Source organism: Pseudophryne corroboree, chromosome 4 (genome assembly GCF_028390025.1).
Source record: "Pseudophryne corroboree isolate aPseCor3 chromosome 4, aPseCor3.hap2, whole genome shotgun sequence".
In the NCBI taxonomy this organism is placed as follows: domain Eukaryota; kingdom Metazoa; phylum Chordata; class Amphibia; order Anura; family Myobatrachidae; genus Pseudophryne; species Pseudophryne corroboree.
The window spans coordinates 438,478,796-438,495,981 of record NC_086447.1 but is presented as its reverse complement, the minus strand read 5'-3'; the positions used below and the strand labels follow the sequence as shown (position 1 = coordinate 438,495,981).

The 17,186-nt window shown below is 45.7% G+C and overlaps 1 protein-coding gene across 1 annotated transcript in view; it reads right to left on the bottom strand.

The window, feature by feature from the left end:
• Window positions 1–17,186, bottom strand: part of LOC134909718 (cytochrome b5 reductase 4) — a 530,443-nt gene that overhangs the window by 46,507 nt on the left and 466,750 nt on the right. The window contains exon 14 of the mRNA XM_063916915.1: window positions 12,354–12,504. Within this exon, the coding sequence (XP_063772985.1) occupies window positions 12,354–12,504 (151 nt within the window). The remainder of the gene's footprint in view (window positions 1–12,353; window positions 12,505–17,186) is intronic.

Genomic DNA, 17,186 nt, shown 5'->3' with positions numbered 1-17,186 from the left:
CAGGGAGGACTGTGGGGACTGGTGTCCTGGGCCCTTACAGAGAGAGGGGGCCCACCTCTGGCTCCTACCGCCAATACTTGGAGAGCTGCAGCAGACTGTCAAACAACAGTGGCCTGATGCACAGGGAGGACTTCTTAAAACAAGCCTTCCATATGCATCAGCTCTCTGTGAACCGTTCCTGTAGGACCGCATGCTCCACCTATATGTAATGTCACACTGTATGACATCACATAGGGGTGGAGATGTGCTGCAAAAAAAACATTTTTTTTTCAGGGGGGTGGGGCCCTTTCTATTTTGTCAGTCCCGGGCCCCACAATTTCTGATGGCAGCCCTGAAAGTAACTATGGGTGCTTATTTAGGGAAGTACGGATGGTGTAATTGTTAGCATTACTGCCTCACAGCACTGAGGTCATGGGTTCGATTCCCACCATGGCTCTAACTGTGCAGAGTTTGTATATTCTCCCCGTACTTGCGTGGGTTTCCTCCGGGTACCCCGGTTTCCTCCCACAATCCAAAACTATACTGGTAGGTTAATTGGCTTCCAACAAAAATTAACCCTAGTGTGAATATGTGTGCGTGTACATGTGGTAGGGAATATAGACTGTAAGCTCCACTGGGGCAGGGACTGATGTGAATAGCCAAATATTCACTGTAAAGCGCTGCAGAATATGTGTGCGCTATATAAATAACTGGTAATAAATAAATAAAATAATAAATTATTTATTTCACTTTACCACTCAACAGCACAGTAATGGTAGTAAACTAAAAATATATGATAATGTGCTACCAAAAGAAAAATATAAAATCCACTTGTTTAGCGAGTAAATTGCTAATTTTGGTATGTGGATTAATGCCGACCTAAGAGCTACAAAGTATTTATTTGCAGTGTTTATTAAAAAAAACAAAAAAAATAAAAACACATTATTTTATTGTAAGTTCAGATTCTTGTACTTTCAATAAAACACACATTTTTGGCCTTTTTGGGTAGTTTTAATTGGCTGTATTAGTAGGTATAAACAAATCAAGGGTATTTTCTAAGAAAAAAATAAACTTTTTTTGGTTTTGCATAAAAAGATGACTGTATTGCTGTTCGAATGTGAGAAGCACAAAAATTTACAAAACTCACTTTCGGCTAGTGGCAAAAAGAACTCAAACAATTACACACAACACAATAGGCAGTGCAGCTGACAACCAGACCCTTGTACTGTAGCTCTGAAATAAAGTCAGTTCTACAGACTGAGATGCTTGTTTGTATACAACTATGATGTACAGTATGTGACTTGAGGTCTACTGTCATATTTAATACTGTGCTTGATGATGAAGTCACTGTACAGATCACGTAATTTTCTCACACTCTGGTCTATCAGGTGAAGTTTGATTCATATTAAAAAACAAATAATGTGTTTGTATGCAGATGCAGACATGTAGTTACTTTTGATGTAAAATAAAGTTAAATGTGGAATAAAAAAAATAGGATTTTAATACCTACCGGTAACTCCTTTTCTCTTAGTCTGTAGAGGATGCTGAGGATGTTTCAAGAACCATGGGGTATAGACGGGATCCGCAGGAGACATGGGCACACTATAAGACTTTGAATGGGTGTGAACTGGCTCCTCCCTCTATGCCCCTCCTCCAGACTCCAGTTATAGGAACTGTGCCCAGGGAGACGGACATTTCGAGGAAAAGGATATATTTAATTATTTTAACTAAGGTGAGATACATACCAGCTCCCACCTCTAACACGCCGTACAACATGGCATTCAACAAACAACGCATGCAACGGCATTACCAACAACAGTCACAGACTGACTGAACTCAACGCAACATGAGCGTAACTATGACGAAACTGTAGATACAACCCGCACTGGGACGGGCGCCCAGCATCCTCTACGGACTAAGATAAAAGGATTTACCGGTATGTATTAAAATCCTATTTTCTCATACGTCCTAGAGGATGCGGGGGATGCTTCAATAACCATGGGGTTTATAGAACGGGCGGGAGAGTGCGGATGACTCTGCAGCACCGATTGACCAAACAAGAGTTCCCCCTCAGCCAGGGTATCAAACTTGTAAAACTTTGCAAAGGTGTTTGAACCCGACCAAGTAGCAGCTCGGCAAAGTTGTAACGCCGAGACTCCCCGGGCAGCCGCCCAGGATGAGCCCACCTTTCTGGTAGAATGGGCTTTCATCGACTTCGGTAACTGCAATCCTGCAGTAGAATGAGCCTGCTGAATCGTATTACAAATCCAACGCGCAATAGTCTGCTAAGAAGCAGGAGCCCCAATCTTGTTGGGAGCCCACAGGACAAACAGAGCCTCCGTTTTCCTAATCTGCGCCGTTCTGGCGACATAGATCTTCAAAGCTCTGACCACATCGAGAGACTTTGACTCCACCAAGGCGTCAGTAGCCACTGGCACCACAACTGGCTGGTTAACATGAAATGATGAAACCATTTTTGGCAGAAATTGTTGACGAGTTCTCAACTCCGCTCTATCAGCATGGAAAATCAAATAGGGGCTTTTGTGAGACAAAGCAGCCAACTCAGACACTCGCCTTGCAGACGCTATGGCCAACAACATCCTTCCAAGTAAGGAATTTTAACTCAACCTTGCGCAAAGGTTCAAACCAATGCGATTGCAAGAACTGCAACACCACATTAAGGTCCCATGGTGCCACTGGGGGCACAAAGGGAGGTTGGATGTGCAGCACGCCTTTTACGAAGGTCTGAACTTCTGGAAGGGAGGCCAATTCTTTTTGAAAAAAGATCGACAAGGCCGAAATCTGTACTTTAATAGAGCCTAACTTTAGGCCCGCATCCACACCTGCTTGTTGGAAATGGAGCAAACGCCCTAGGTTAAATTCTTCCGTAGTAGCCTTCTTGGCTTCACACCAAGACACATATTTTTTCCAAATACGGTGGTAATGCTTAGCCGTTACTTCTTTTCTAGCCTGAAGAAGTATGGGGTTGAATTCACTGGGAATACCCTTTCGGGCTAGGATTTTGCGTTCAACCGCCACGCCGTCAAACGCAGCCGCAGTAAGTCCTGATACATGCACGGCCCCTGTTGTAACAGGTCCTCCCGAAGAGGAAGAGGCTAGGGATCTTCTATGAGCAACTCCTGAAAATCTGGATACCAGGCCCTTTTTGACCAATCCGGAACAATGAGTATCGCCTGAACCCTTGTTCTTCTTATAATTTTTATCACCTTCGGAATGAATGGAAGTGGAGGGAACACATAGACCGACTGAAACACCCACGGTGTCACTAGGGCGTCCACCACTATCGCTTGAGGGTCCCTTGACCTGGAACAATATCTCTGAAGTTTCTTGTTGAGGCGGGACGCCATCATGTCCACCTGAGGAACTCCCCAACGACTTGTCACTTCTGCAAAGACCTCTTGATAAAGACCCCACTCTCCCGGATGGAGATCGTGTCTTCTGAAGAAGTCCGCTTCCCAGTTGTCCACTCCTGGGATGAAGACCGCTGACAGAGCGATGGCATGTCTTTCCGCCCAGCGAAGAAACTTTGTGGCCTCGGCCATCGCTGCTCTGCTCTTTGTTCCGCATTGGCGGTTTATGTATGCCACTGCTGTCACATTGTCTGACTGAATCAAGACCAGCAGACCTCGAAGAAGATGTTCCGCTTGCAGTATGCCGTTGTGGATGGCTCTTAATTCCAGAATGTTTATGTGTAGACAAGCTTCCGGACTTGACCACTTTCCCTGAAAGTTTCTTCCCTGCGTGACTGCTCCCCAGCCTCGGAGGCTTGCATCCATGGTCACCAGGATCCAATCCTGAATCCCAAACCTACATCCCTGCAGAAGGTGAGAATTGTGCAGCCACCACAGCAGGGAAATTCTTGTCCTGGGAGATAGAATTATTTTCCGGTGCATGTCCAGGTGAGACCCGAACCACTGGTCCAGCAGGTTCCACTGAAACACCCTGGCATGGAACCTGCCATACGGAATGGTCTCGTAGGCCGCCACCATCTTCCCCAGCAACTGAGTGCAGCGAAGAACCGACACCTTTGCCGGTTTCAGAATCTGTTTTACCATGTTCTGTATTTCCAGAGCTTTTTCCACTGGAACAACCACTCTTTGCAATTCTGTATCCAGAATCATTCCCAGGAATGACAGCCGTGTCGTTGGATCCAACTGTGATTTTAGCAAATTTAGGAGCCAACCGTGTTGTTGCAGAACCGTCAGTGAAATGGCAACATTCTTCAACAATTGCTCCTTGGACCTTGCCTTTATGAGGAGATCGTCCAAGTACGGGATAATTGTGATTCCCTGCTTGCGCAGGAGAACCATCATTTCCACCATTACTTTGGTGAAAATCCTCGGAGCCGTGGACAGACCAAACGGCAACGTCTGAAATTGGTAATGACAATCCTGCACAGCAAATCTCAGGCAAGCCTGATGCAGAGGATATATGGGGACATGTAAGTAGGCATCTTTTAATGTTGACCGACACCATAAAATCCCCCTCCTCCAGACTGGAGTTCACTGCTCGTAGGGACTCCATCTTGAACTTGAATTTTTTCAGAAAGAAATTGAGGGATTTTAGGTTTAGAATCGGTCTGACTGAGCCATCCGGCTTCGGGACCAAGAACAGGCTCAAATAAAACCCTTCCCCCTGTTGAGACAGGGGTACCGTGACATTTACTTGATTTTGACACAACTTTAGTATTGCAGCGCTTACTATCTCCCTTTCCGGAAGAAAAGCTGGTAAGGCCGATTTGAAAAATTGGTGATGGGGCACGTCTTGAAACTCTAACCTGTACCCCTGGGTTACTATGTCTACTATCCAAGGATCCAGGTTCGAGTGCACCCAGACCTGACTGAAGAGTTTGAGATGTGCCCCCACTGGTGCGGACTCCCGCAACGGAGCCCCAGCATCATGCGGTGGATTTGGTAGAAACCGGAGAGGACTTCTGCTCCTGGGAACTTGCCACAGCCTGTGACCTTTTTCCCCTTCCTCTCCCCCTTCCATGTCCTTTTTTGAATTTGTTGGGCTGAAAGGACTCCATCTGATAGTGAGGCGATTTCTTCTGCTGTGCAGGAACATAAGGTAAAAAAGACGACTTACCCGCTGTAGCCGTAGAGACCAGGTCAGTGAGGCCGTCACCAAACAAGACCTTACCGTTAAACGGTAAAGACTCCATCGCCTTCTTAGAATCAGCATCAGCATTCCATTGATGAATCCACAATGCTCTCCTAGCAGAGACTGCCATGGCATTGGCTCTTCACCCCAAAAGGCCATCCCTTACTGCTTCTTTTAAATACGCTGCAGCGTCCCTGATATGACCCAAGGTCAAAAGCACACTATCCCCGTCTAGGGAATCTACCTCCGATGACAAATTATCCGCCCACTTCTCAATAGCACTACTCACCCATGCTGCAGCAACAGCGGGTCTGACATAAATGGACTTCAGGGTATTTTCCCGCTTACGATCCGCAGGTTCCTTCAGGGCTGCCGGGTCAGGGGACGGAAGCGCTACCTTTTTGGATAAATGCGACAAAGCTATGTCTACCGTGGGGATTGACTCCCAGCTGTCCCTGTCCCCAGAGGGAAACGGATATGCCATTGGAATTCTTTTGGGAACATGTACCTTTTTGTCGGGATTTTCCCAAGCTTTTTCAAAAAGTGCATTCAGTTGATGAGAGGGAGGAAACGTTACCGTAGGTTTCTTGCCTTTAAATATACGTATCAGGAACAGCAGGGTCCTCAGTGATATGTAAAACGTCTTTTATCGCCACAATCATGTACTGAATACTCTTAGCCAGCTTTGGATGTAATCTGGTATCACTATAGTCAACACTGGAATCAGAGTCCGTGTCGGTATCTGTATCTGCTATTTGGGCAAATGCACGTTTCTGTGACCCCAAAGGGGTCTGGACCTGTGACAAAGCATCCTCCATGGATTTCCTCCATGACTGGTTCTTAGACTCAGATTTATCAAACCTCTTAGCCAACTTAGTCACATTCGTATTTAAAACACTCAGCATATTGAACCAATCATCCGTCGGCAGTGCCGACACTGTCACTCTCACAGAACTGTCAGTCCCCACGCCAGCCTCCTCCTAGGAAGAGCATTCAGCCTCAGACATGTCGACACACACACGTACCGACAGCCACAAACACACTGGGCTATAGGGGACAGACCCACAGCAGAGCCTGTTAGAAAGACACAGGGGTAAATTTACTAACATTCGTAATTTTCCGAAAAAGGTCAAAGTTCAATCACGAATGACATCGAAAGTGTAAAACTGCAACTTTTTGAATTTATTACGACTAATTTACTAAGCTGTCGTATTCGGGTTTTTCTTTTGTTCCGATGTCGATGTCATTTGTTTTTTTTTTTTTACGGCAGTGATTAGCAAAACACTGCCGACTTTTTTACAATTAATCTCGGCCGGATCTGTGTGATCCGTGTTGGGGTTCATTTTTTCTTTTTTTTAAATTAAACACTGTAAAATAAAAAAAATAAAAATGCGTGGGGTCCCCCCTCCTAAGCATAACCAGCCTCGGGCTCTTTGAGCCGATCCTGGTTGCAAAAATATGGGGGAAAAAATGACAGGGGTTCCCCCATATTTAAGCAACCAGCATCGGGCTCTGCGCCTGGTCCTGGTCCCAAAAATACGGGGGACAAAAAGAGTAGGGGTCCCCCGTATTTTTAAAACCAGCACCGGGCTCCACTAGCTGGACAGATAATGCCACAGCCGGGGGTCACTTTTATATAGTGCCCTGCGGCCGTGGCATCAAAAATCCAACTAGTCACCCCTGGCCGGGGTACCCTGGGGGAGTGGGGACCCCTTCAATCAAGGGGTCCCCCCCCCCAGCCACCCAAGGGCCAGGGGTGAAGCCCGAGGCTGTCCCCCCCCATCCAATGGGCTGCGGATGGGGGGGCTGATAGCCTTTGTTGTAAAAGAAAAGATATTGTTTTTAGTAGCAGTACTACAAGTCCCAGCAAGCCTCCCCCGCATGCTGGTACTTGGAGAACCACAAGTACCAGCATGCGGCGGAAAAACTGGCCCGCTGGTACCTGTAGTACTATTACTAAAAAAATACCCAAAAAAAGACAAGACACACACACCTTGAAAGTATAATTTTATTACATACATACACACAAACATACATACATACTTACCTTAAGTTCCCACGCAGGTCGGTCCTCTTCTCCAGTAGAATCCAAGGGGTACCTGTTGAAGAAATTATACTCGCGAGATCCAGGGGTCCAGGCTCCTCGGGGAATCCAGGTGTAATCCACGTACTTGAAAAAAATAACAAAACGCTGACCCGAGCCACGAACTAAAAGGGGACCCATGTTTGCACATGGGTCACCTTTCCCCGAATGCCAGAAACCCACTTTGACTTCTGTCTAAGTGGGTTTCTTCAGCCAATCAGGGAGCGCCACGTTGTAGCACTCTCCTGATCAGCTGTGTGCTCCTGTCCTCACTGACAGGCAGCACACGGCAGTGTTACAATGTAGCGCCTATGCGCTACATTGTAACCAATGCTGGGAACTTTCTGCTCAGCGGTGACGTCACTTTAGGTCAACCGCAGGGCGCCCCCCCTGCGCCCTGCACCCTGTAGTGCCGTGATCTGTGTGGGAGCATGGCGCGCTGCGCGGTACCTCAAGCCGTCTTCTGCCGTCACTGAAGACTTCGGATCTTCTCATACTCCCCCGGGCTTCTACCTTCAGGCTTTGTGAGGAGGGTGACGGCGCGGCTCCGGGAACAAGCAGCTAGGCGTACCATAGTGATCGAACCCTCTGTAGCTAATGGTGTCCGGTAGCCTAAGAAGCAGAGCCCTTGAACTCTAAAGAAGCAGGTCTGCTTCTCTCCCCTCACTCCCACGCTGCAGGGAGCCTGTAGCCAGCAGGTCTCCCTGAAAATAAAATACCTAAATAAAGTATTTTTCTGAGAAACTCAGGAGAGCTCCTCAGTGTGCCTCCAGTCTCGCTGGGCACAGAATCTAACTGGAGTCTGGAGGAGGGGCATAGAGGGAGGACCCAGTCCACACCCATTCAAAGTCTTATAGTGTGCCCATGTCTCCTGCGGATCCCATCTATACCCCATGGTTCTTGAAGCATCCCCAGCATCCTCTAGGACGTATTAGCAATTGTGATATTAACTGTGTGATTGTAGTTAGAGAATGTTTGAAGCTATAACATGCATGCAGGGAGTTTATTATAAGGGGCATATGGGGATTCCGCGTGCATATAGCAGATCTGCTAGCCAAATGAACCATAAGACATACCATATGATCTGTGGGAATGTTTGGGCTCTGACGGGCATTTAAGGGGCATGTAAGAATGTTTGACGGTATTTAGGCTGATCCAGTAGTCATTTAAGGGGTGTGTAGGGGGAAAGGGTTTAACAAGCATTTAGGTGGCATGTTGGGAGATCTAAGGGACAATTAAGGACACGTGAGGAGGTGTAAGGGGCATTTAAGGGGTATGTGGGAAGGTCTGATTGAAATATATACTGTATAAATGTATAGATTTAAAAAAACAAAAACATTATGTTGGGAACCAGAAATATTGAAATAGGACCCGACATTTTTGAAGTGGTGGATCCCTGGGACCCACATAATTTTCATTATGGTGTGATTAGTTGAATCACACTTGCTGCACAGTTCTATATAATTTGCCCTTAAAGAAAACTATTTTTCTGCAGGGAACTCAGTGGGCCGGAATTGGATTCAAATCATATCACACCCGCTATCTCCCGTCTAAAGTGACGAGAAATAGAGGGACGCTATTCAAATGTGCCCGTTATCACGCTGATCGCGCTCTTTACAGTCTGGTATAGGCACGTCAAGCACCCGAACCCGAATAAAATAAAGGACGGGATCGTGAAGAGACTCGTTTGAACACCCAAACGGGCCTCTTTACATGTATTTTAACTTGCTACCTCCGGGGGTAGCGAGCTGAAATGAAGCTGTCGCACCCGTCGGCAGTAACATTAGAATACCGCCGGCGGGCGCGACAGGGCAGAGGAGAGGGTATGGAACATTTGAATCCTGCCCATTGTCTGCAATCTTTTCCATCTTATAAACTGTAATAACGTGACACTCCTGGTAAGTAGCAACTTATGTGCCGTAATCAATAAAATGGTCACACATATCATAAGTAGAAATATTCTTTATTCAACACGTTAAGAGATTTCAAACTTGTCGATTAATAAGCGGATGAACCCTTTAGAATTTTTAATCATCACTAACTTCTGGTAATAAAGCCTGTATCATACTCACAATGCTGTACAATAGTTATGCAAAGCAAAGATCGCTTTAAAATTATACAGGCAATAAGCCTGATTCTGAGTCGTACGCAAAACCAAATGAAGAGATCCCATTGGACATCTATAATCAGATTGCATATGCGCGATACCATGCATATGCAAGCGGGTGGGGACAGAATTTCAGGAATAATTGCTCCAGCCATCGACATACAGTAGCACTCTTTTATGAAATGGGTGTTTCTGGGTGGTGACCATGCAATCATATGGAACTGAGCCGTCTGGTGGGCGTGTCCGGGGCACGTAGGCCAACTGCCAGGCTCATTTGTAGAGTTGGTTTATCTGTTCCAGATAGACCTTTTGCACCTAGCATGTAGCGGTTGGAGGTGGCAACACTACGAGATGACGAGCTTCACCGGAAAACCCCATCTATACGTGATGTCTTGGTCGCGAAGTGCCAAAGTGACGGGGAGGAATGCTCGTCGTTTGGCCAAGGTGAGAGCGGAGAAGTCCGGGAATAGTTGTAAACCTCCAAGAACATCTGAGTCGGAGTCGCCTGCTTCTCTGGCCGCTTTCAGGATGCGTTCTTTGATTGTGAAGAAATGCACCCTCAGAAGTGTGTCTCTCGGGAGCGAGGGGGCAACTGAGCGTGGTTTAGGCAGTCTGTGAATTCTGTCGATAAGTAACTCTCTAGCATCGGTTTGAGGCAGAAGCTTCTGGAACAAGGCAGTAGCATAATTTTCCAACTCGGAGTTCTGCACGGAGTCGGGGATGCCACGGATCTTAATATTATTCCGCCGAGATCTATCCTCTATATCTGCAATTTTGAGTTTAAACGCCTCCAGGTCACTTTGCTGCTGGTCGTGGGCCGTTATGAGGTCATTATGAGACGAGACCAATTCCTCTACTTTCTTCTCCAGATGGTCCGTACGGTCGCCTATAGCGTGCAGCTCCGTCTTAACCTCCCGGAGGGCCGCTGTGAGGTCCTGAGTCAGCTCAGATTTGAATGCTGAGAGGGCTTGGTACAGAGTTTTGACCGTGAGAGGTGCGTCAGAATCAGGGTCAAACCCCGGCAGGGAGGCAGGGCTGCTAGGGGTACTTTGCGGAGAAGCGGCGGCCGGGGACTTCCGCAAAGAAGAGGTGGCCTGTGACTTTTTCTGAGGCGGAAAAGATACTCTAGGGGGCAGCACCGCTTTGACTTTTTTAGAAGGCATTTCAATGGAGTGAGGTTCTGCAGGCAGAATGAGGATAATAATAAAGAAGCTCAGGATCTCGCAGAGTAGATGACGGAGATTTAGGTAAGCATAAAAAGACACGGGTGGTGGCGGGCAGGTGATCTGCGCTACATCAGAAGATCGATATCACATCTGTCCTGACAGAGGGTCATCTCCATTCTGCGGGGTCCAGATGAGAGGCTCCCAGCTGGGAGAGAGGGGTAAGCGGACAGGTACACACCTCGGGTCCAGCGGCGCTGTGCTTTAAATGCTGTGAAACAGCGCTGTAGTATGCTTCCCACCAGGTACCTCTCAATAGTGGAATCCAGCAGGCAGGAGAGGGGTGAAAACACAGTAGCTGCTATCCAGGGGAGCAGGACCTCTGAGCAGGGTAATTGCATTGAATCCTGCAGCTTAAGCAAAAATCAAGATGGCCGCCGCACCTTCCTGGGAGTCTGTGTCCAGGGCCTCTCCACTTGTCAGGGGTCTCCCACGGCTAATAGCCCCACAAGGTAAGCTCCCTGAGGGTCAGAGGAGCTAACTGGGTGGCTGCAGAGGCTCCGGCGGGGTCCGCGTCTCTTTCCGGCTCCGCCGTGGAGCTCAAAACGCGGGTGCCGGGAGTACGCGAGTCCCCGGCTTCCGGATGTGCCTAGGCCGCAACCTGCGGGAGCCGTGAAAACAGCTCCCCGGCTCCGCGGCGGGTACTGCTGGGCACAGGGGGGTTGTAGATGGAGAGGAGAGCCCTCAGATAAGGGTTGGAGCGGACCAGAGGGGAGAATAAAGATATATATTACGGCTGGATAGAGGAGTGCAGCAGAAACAGGTCTGCTCTCTTCTCCAGCTAGGCCACGCCCCCCGGAGGTGGCAACACTAATGATGATGATGGCCGCGGTTAGAAGAGCCGTTGGGCAGGACGGTCATATAAATGAAGACGCATGGATAGTCGGTATAGATGGGAAGATACTCACATTAAATAAGTTGGCAAGCAGGCTGCCATGGTTGAATGGAAAGGCAAAAACATGTCTGACTCAGACCCAATATTATTAATGCAGAAAGTATGGAGAATAGAGTCTCCCTATGTAAATCTGTTGCTGTATCTAATAACCACAACGTTACCTTTCTTCCGTACGACAAAAGAATTGCCTTAATACCTACACATATTTGTGGATTATTTGCCTTAACCAACATTTATATAAAGATTGGGAAAATGTGTATAGTTGATGGAAATAGTAATCATTCCTTATTTATAACTATAAACCAGTGATTGAATGTGTGTCATTTAAATAGTCTATCACAGCTGATGCAGAATCATATTTCTAGCCTGTGACACTGATCATTAGTTCCATTTACAAATTAAGATACTGTATATAGAATGCTGCAAATGTGCTGAAATGCAGGCATTACATAGTTCACAATTTACACTTAAATTTATTCCAAAGACTATATACCTGGTAAAAAAACAAAACAAAAAAATAACAACAACAAACAAAAACATTTCTTAAGGTGGGTACACACTAGGCGATGTGCTCAATGAGTGACATGGACTAGTGTTTCCCCTCCCGGGCCGCTCGGTGGGCATACACACTGTGCATCTATCACTAATGATATCGCACAGTGACATCATGCTGCGGGCGGCCAGAGCATGCAGTTTTGGACGATGAGTCCAAATTGAGCTGCATGCCAGGCCGTCACTGAGGGTCATTAACGACCCGCGTGGCCACATATCGTTCGTCAGCGGCGGCATATACACTGGGAGATATAGTAAACGATGTCGCTCAGGAGGGGTCAAAATGAGCAACGACATTTACTTTATCACTAAGTGTGTACCCACCATTAGACATAAACAAATGGGATGTGTTCTTTTAGTTTTAAGGCTAATACTGTGTCCAAAACCAACCTGAGGTTAGAAGCACAGCTTAAAACATGCCTCAGCAGTTTAACCATTGGCGTAAAACCGGTGCCAGCTGCCACAAGAAAAATATCTTCCACTTCTTCCACCTGGGCAGTCCTAAAGCATCCTCGCGGGCTGCTTATAAAGATATAGTCACCTGTAGAAAAGCAAAGAACAATAAACTAAAACAGGTAAGGGATTATTATTAGGTACTGAGCTTTATTAACCAAGTCGTCTGCTATAGAAAGAACACCACTTCTCTTCAAGGTCTGACCCATCTCATGTAAGCAAATAGAAGAGGTACTCCTGGCATACCCACTGTTATCTAGAGCAGGGGTTCTCAAACTCGGTCCTCAGCACCCCACACAGTGCATGTTTTGCAGGTAACCCAGCAGGTGCACAGGTGTATTAATTAGTCACTGACACATTTTAAAAGGTCCACAGGTGGAGCTAATTATTTCACTTGCAATTCTGTGAGGAGACCTGCAAAAGATGCATTGTGTGGGGTCCTGAGGACCGAGTTTGAGAACCTGTGATCTAGAGCAGAAATGCAGTTTGACAAAATGCAGCTTACATAGCAAGAGGACTGCTGATCCACTTCCAGAGAAGAGGATAGACGCTTCGCATCTAATCTATTTAATGAAACAGGACCAACTTATCCCTCTTAGGCTGGGGTCACACATAGCGGTACAGCGGGTCCCGTTCAGTGGGACCCGCCTGGCTGGAAGGAGTCTGAACAAGAGCTCCCATGCGGCCGTCTACACATACGCGGCGGTGCCGCCGGATCCAACCACAGCATGATGCAGTTGAGCTGGATGACGGGATTTCAAGTTGAACACTATATGAAATCCCATCGTGGCACAGGCTGGATCCTGTTCTGAGGTATCCAGCAGAACAGGATCTGTGTGAATACAAAACCCTACTTCCGGTCAAGCGGGTCCCGCTGTACCGCTATGTTTGGCCCCAGCTGTAAACTGCAGTGGCTTAAGTCACAAAATCTATGTGGTCAAACACCAATTTATTTAAATGGAATGGGACATAAAAAAGGTGTGTGTGTGTGTGTGTGTGTGTGTGTGTGTGTGTGTGTGTGTGTGTGTGTGTTTTCCATTTGAACAAAATAAATATTGCTTAACATTAAAACAGTGGCAAGAATGAAAAAGTGGCCTATAGAGAATAAACATATACTTTAAGAGAAACAAGCAGCCAAAAAAAACTAAATACACACATATATATATATATATATATATATATATATATATATATATATGCAATTTCAATCTTTTTTGAAAATACAGCGGAAGAACAATGTTGTGAATATTAACACAAAGAATACAGAAGAATGAAGAGAAAAAAAATGTGTTGTTTTTTTTCTTTTTGATAATGCCCTCATGCCCAGAAATATACAGTATACTCATGATTTACTGAAATTACTACTGTGTATATATAGATATAAAATAATTAGTGCAGGTCTTTTGGTCAGTGCCTTGTGCTTTGATGTACAGAGTGCGCCGTCAATCATAGACCATTCAAATATTATTGAGCATAATAATCAGCTGGTCTCTAATAGTGTGTACATATATATATATATATATATATATATATGTATAACAATCTTTGTATTTCTATAGATTCCTCCTTAACCAGTTACTGCACTCAGTCTCTCTCTCTGACCAGAAAATGGATGCCTCACCTGGCCAGGCGTTGCAGCTTGTCTTGCCTGCCTCTTGTCACACCTCAACCCTCACTTGGCTGGTACTATATCTGGATAATAGGTAGACAGTTAACAGGCTGACAAGCAATAGGTCAACACGAAATAGTAAACATGCATACGGTCGACATGGTCAAAAGATGACAAGTTCAAATGGCCGGCGTGACAATGGTCGACACAGCATATCATTGACATGAGTATTTTGGGAATTTTTTTTTGTTTTAGAAATTCTTAAATTTACCATCCAAGTGGATTGCAATTGGGAATAGCAACCTGTGCCAAGCAAAGCAAAGTGAGGCACCTTGCCCAAAGCGTGAACCATGCTAGGGGATGCGGTGCACTAATTGGGGATCCTCGTCCTGCAAGGGAAATTTTAATACCAAAAAAAAAAAAAAACTCATGTCAAACTTTTAATGTGTTGACCATTTCTGTGTCCACCCTGTCACTCTTTTGAAAATGTCGACCTTGTCATGTCAACCATTTCATGTCGACCTAGAAATTGTCCACCTTCTGACTGTCGACCCTTTAATCCATAACCCACTTGGCTGTCTTGCATACCTCCCAAGATTAGCATTTGCATAACAGTGGGTCACTCTTCAGCTGCCCTTCTTTCCTCTGAAAAATGTAATGTTGCATGTATAGATGTGTCCTCATACACCAAGTCTCAATACTCCATGCGTCGCAAGATGCCAAGCACAAGTGAGCCACAAACAGCGATGTAGTATAGCCATTTTTTCTTTACAGTTGTGTCTTATTTGCACGACAGATGCAGCATGGCATATCTGGCACACCATCTGTACCAAAGATGCTATGCTGTGATTTTAACTACATAGGAATTAGTTTTATTATGGTATAAAATCTCAGATGAGGCACTACTGAACTTAAACTTTTTTTTTACAGCCATTGCAGCATAGCACTTCGTATACAGATTCAGACTTATATGCACATATCTGTGTAAGTGTTGCACATCAAATTAATCAGTGCTAGCCTGTTAATCTGTTTTGACCAAAACGCACATTTGAGCAAAGAAAACGACTTGCACAAGCTAAGTCACATAGCCAAATGTGGCTGTTTGGTGCAACAGTGGTAATAATGTATGAGGATACAACTGTACTGGAGGTGCCTGCCTCTGCTACCTACTGTATGGGCGGAGAAATACTTTGTAACTTGCCTCAAAACAAAATGGTATGGCAGAAAAATCCCAATTTGGTATGAAATATCTCAACAAAATTAGGACGGTTCAGATATAAAACCTTACGAGCTCTCTTACTCGAGCTATCTCCTCAGACCGCCTTCTTCTAGCAGGGCAGTCATTGGACTCTGGGCCATTTAACAAGCTCCCTGTTGCTCCCTGGGTGTGATATGGGATCCCAACGTCCAGGATGCTGCCGTTCAGAATACAAACACCAGCAGCCAGATAGTGAGAATCCCAACAGTTCTTTGGAATGAATGTAAGCCTAATCCTTACCTTCCCCCTAACTTTCTCTCCCCCACAGCCTAACCCTAATCTCCCCTCCCGCAGCCTAACCCTAATCTCCCCTCCCGCAGCCTAACCCTAATGTCCCCAATACTTCTGTTGGGATTCTGAGTGGTGTCAGGATTCCGATGCTGGAATCCTGAGAAATTCTATCTGGCAAATTGCCAGTCCTCTATCGCAGATCTGTTGTCCATGTCTCACATCTCAGCTTTCCTGCCTCATTCAAGACACATACTGTAGCTCCCTACTGCTCTATATACTGGACTGCAGACAGGTGTGGTAAACACACCCTTTAAATCCTATACATAAGAATTCCAAACTCCAGAGACTAAACAGGTGGCAAATTAGAATCATCTAACCTGTAACAAACCCAATACATGTTTAATGAAAATGGCTTTAAAAAATATCTTTTTTTTTTTTATTGAAATGGAAGAACACCACCCCAAAGCACAGAAAGTTCAAATAGATATTCTACAGAATCAGGGTATGGGAAAAAATATAATAGGCTGCAAGATTCAGGCATAGGCGTGATTCCAGCGAGTCTGCCTTATGGTTTTGCCTTTTAAATGACTGTGGCTTTATAACACCAGGCAGACTCACTGTAATTGTGCCGATGCCTGTATCTCACAGGCTGTTACATCTCCCATCGGGATGCGGTTATGTGGGTATCCGATCTCTAGGGCGACCATACTTAGGTCGAAACATACAAACAAATATACAGCGCTGCTGTGCCAAAGTGAGTGACATGTAATACCACCACAATAAGAAATATATTAAAAACAAATATTTATTGTACAATTCTAATACACTCGGCAGGTGTTTAGCAAATATTACATCACATTTAAAACAATTATATTTATACTCCTAAGCAGTTGAATTTTGAGCTAACTATTTCTCTTCAGCAGGATAGCGGTCCATTGCACACTATATATGGCAACATAAGTTTCCAAACTCTAGACTTCACTGACAGTGTCCAGTTGTTTGTTACAAATGGTCACAATACTATCAAAAACTTCAAAGTTCCATTTGAATTGAAACATTACACTCAAAGGGTAATAACCAATTATCCCCGTTATAACTAATGATGAGCAGGTTCGGTTTCAGAGAAACCGAACCCCCCGAACTTCACCTTGTTTTCACGGGTCCGAGGCAGGTTCGAACCTTCCCGCCTTGCTCGGCTAACCCGAGCGCGCCCGAACTTCATCATCCCGCTGTCGGATTCTCGCGAGATTCGGATTCTATATAAGCAGCCGTGCGTCGCGGCCATTTTCACTCGTGCATTGGAGATGATAGGGAGAGGACGTGGCTGGCGTCCTCTCCGTTTATATAGTAGAAGACAGTTGATTTGATTGGTTGTTTATTGCTAATTGTTGGGAGGATTGGGGAGCAGCTGTTAGGAGTACAGTGCAGAGTTTTGCTGATAATTAATAAGTGACTACCAGTTTATCCGTTCTCTGCCTGAAAAAAACGCTCCATACCATATCTGTGCTCAGTGTGCTGCATGATATATCTGTGCTGAGTGCTCACACTGCTTAATTGTGGGGACTGGGGAGCAGCTATAGCAGGAGTACAGTGCAGAGTTTTGCTGACAGTGACCACCAGTATACGTTGTCTGCCTGAAAAACACTCCATATCTATGCCCACAGTGTGCTGC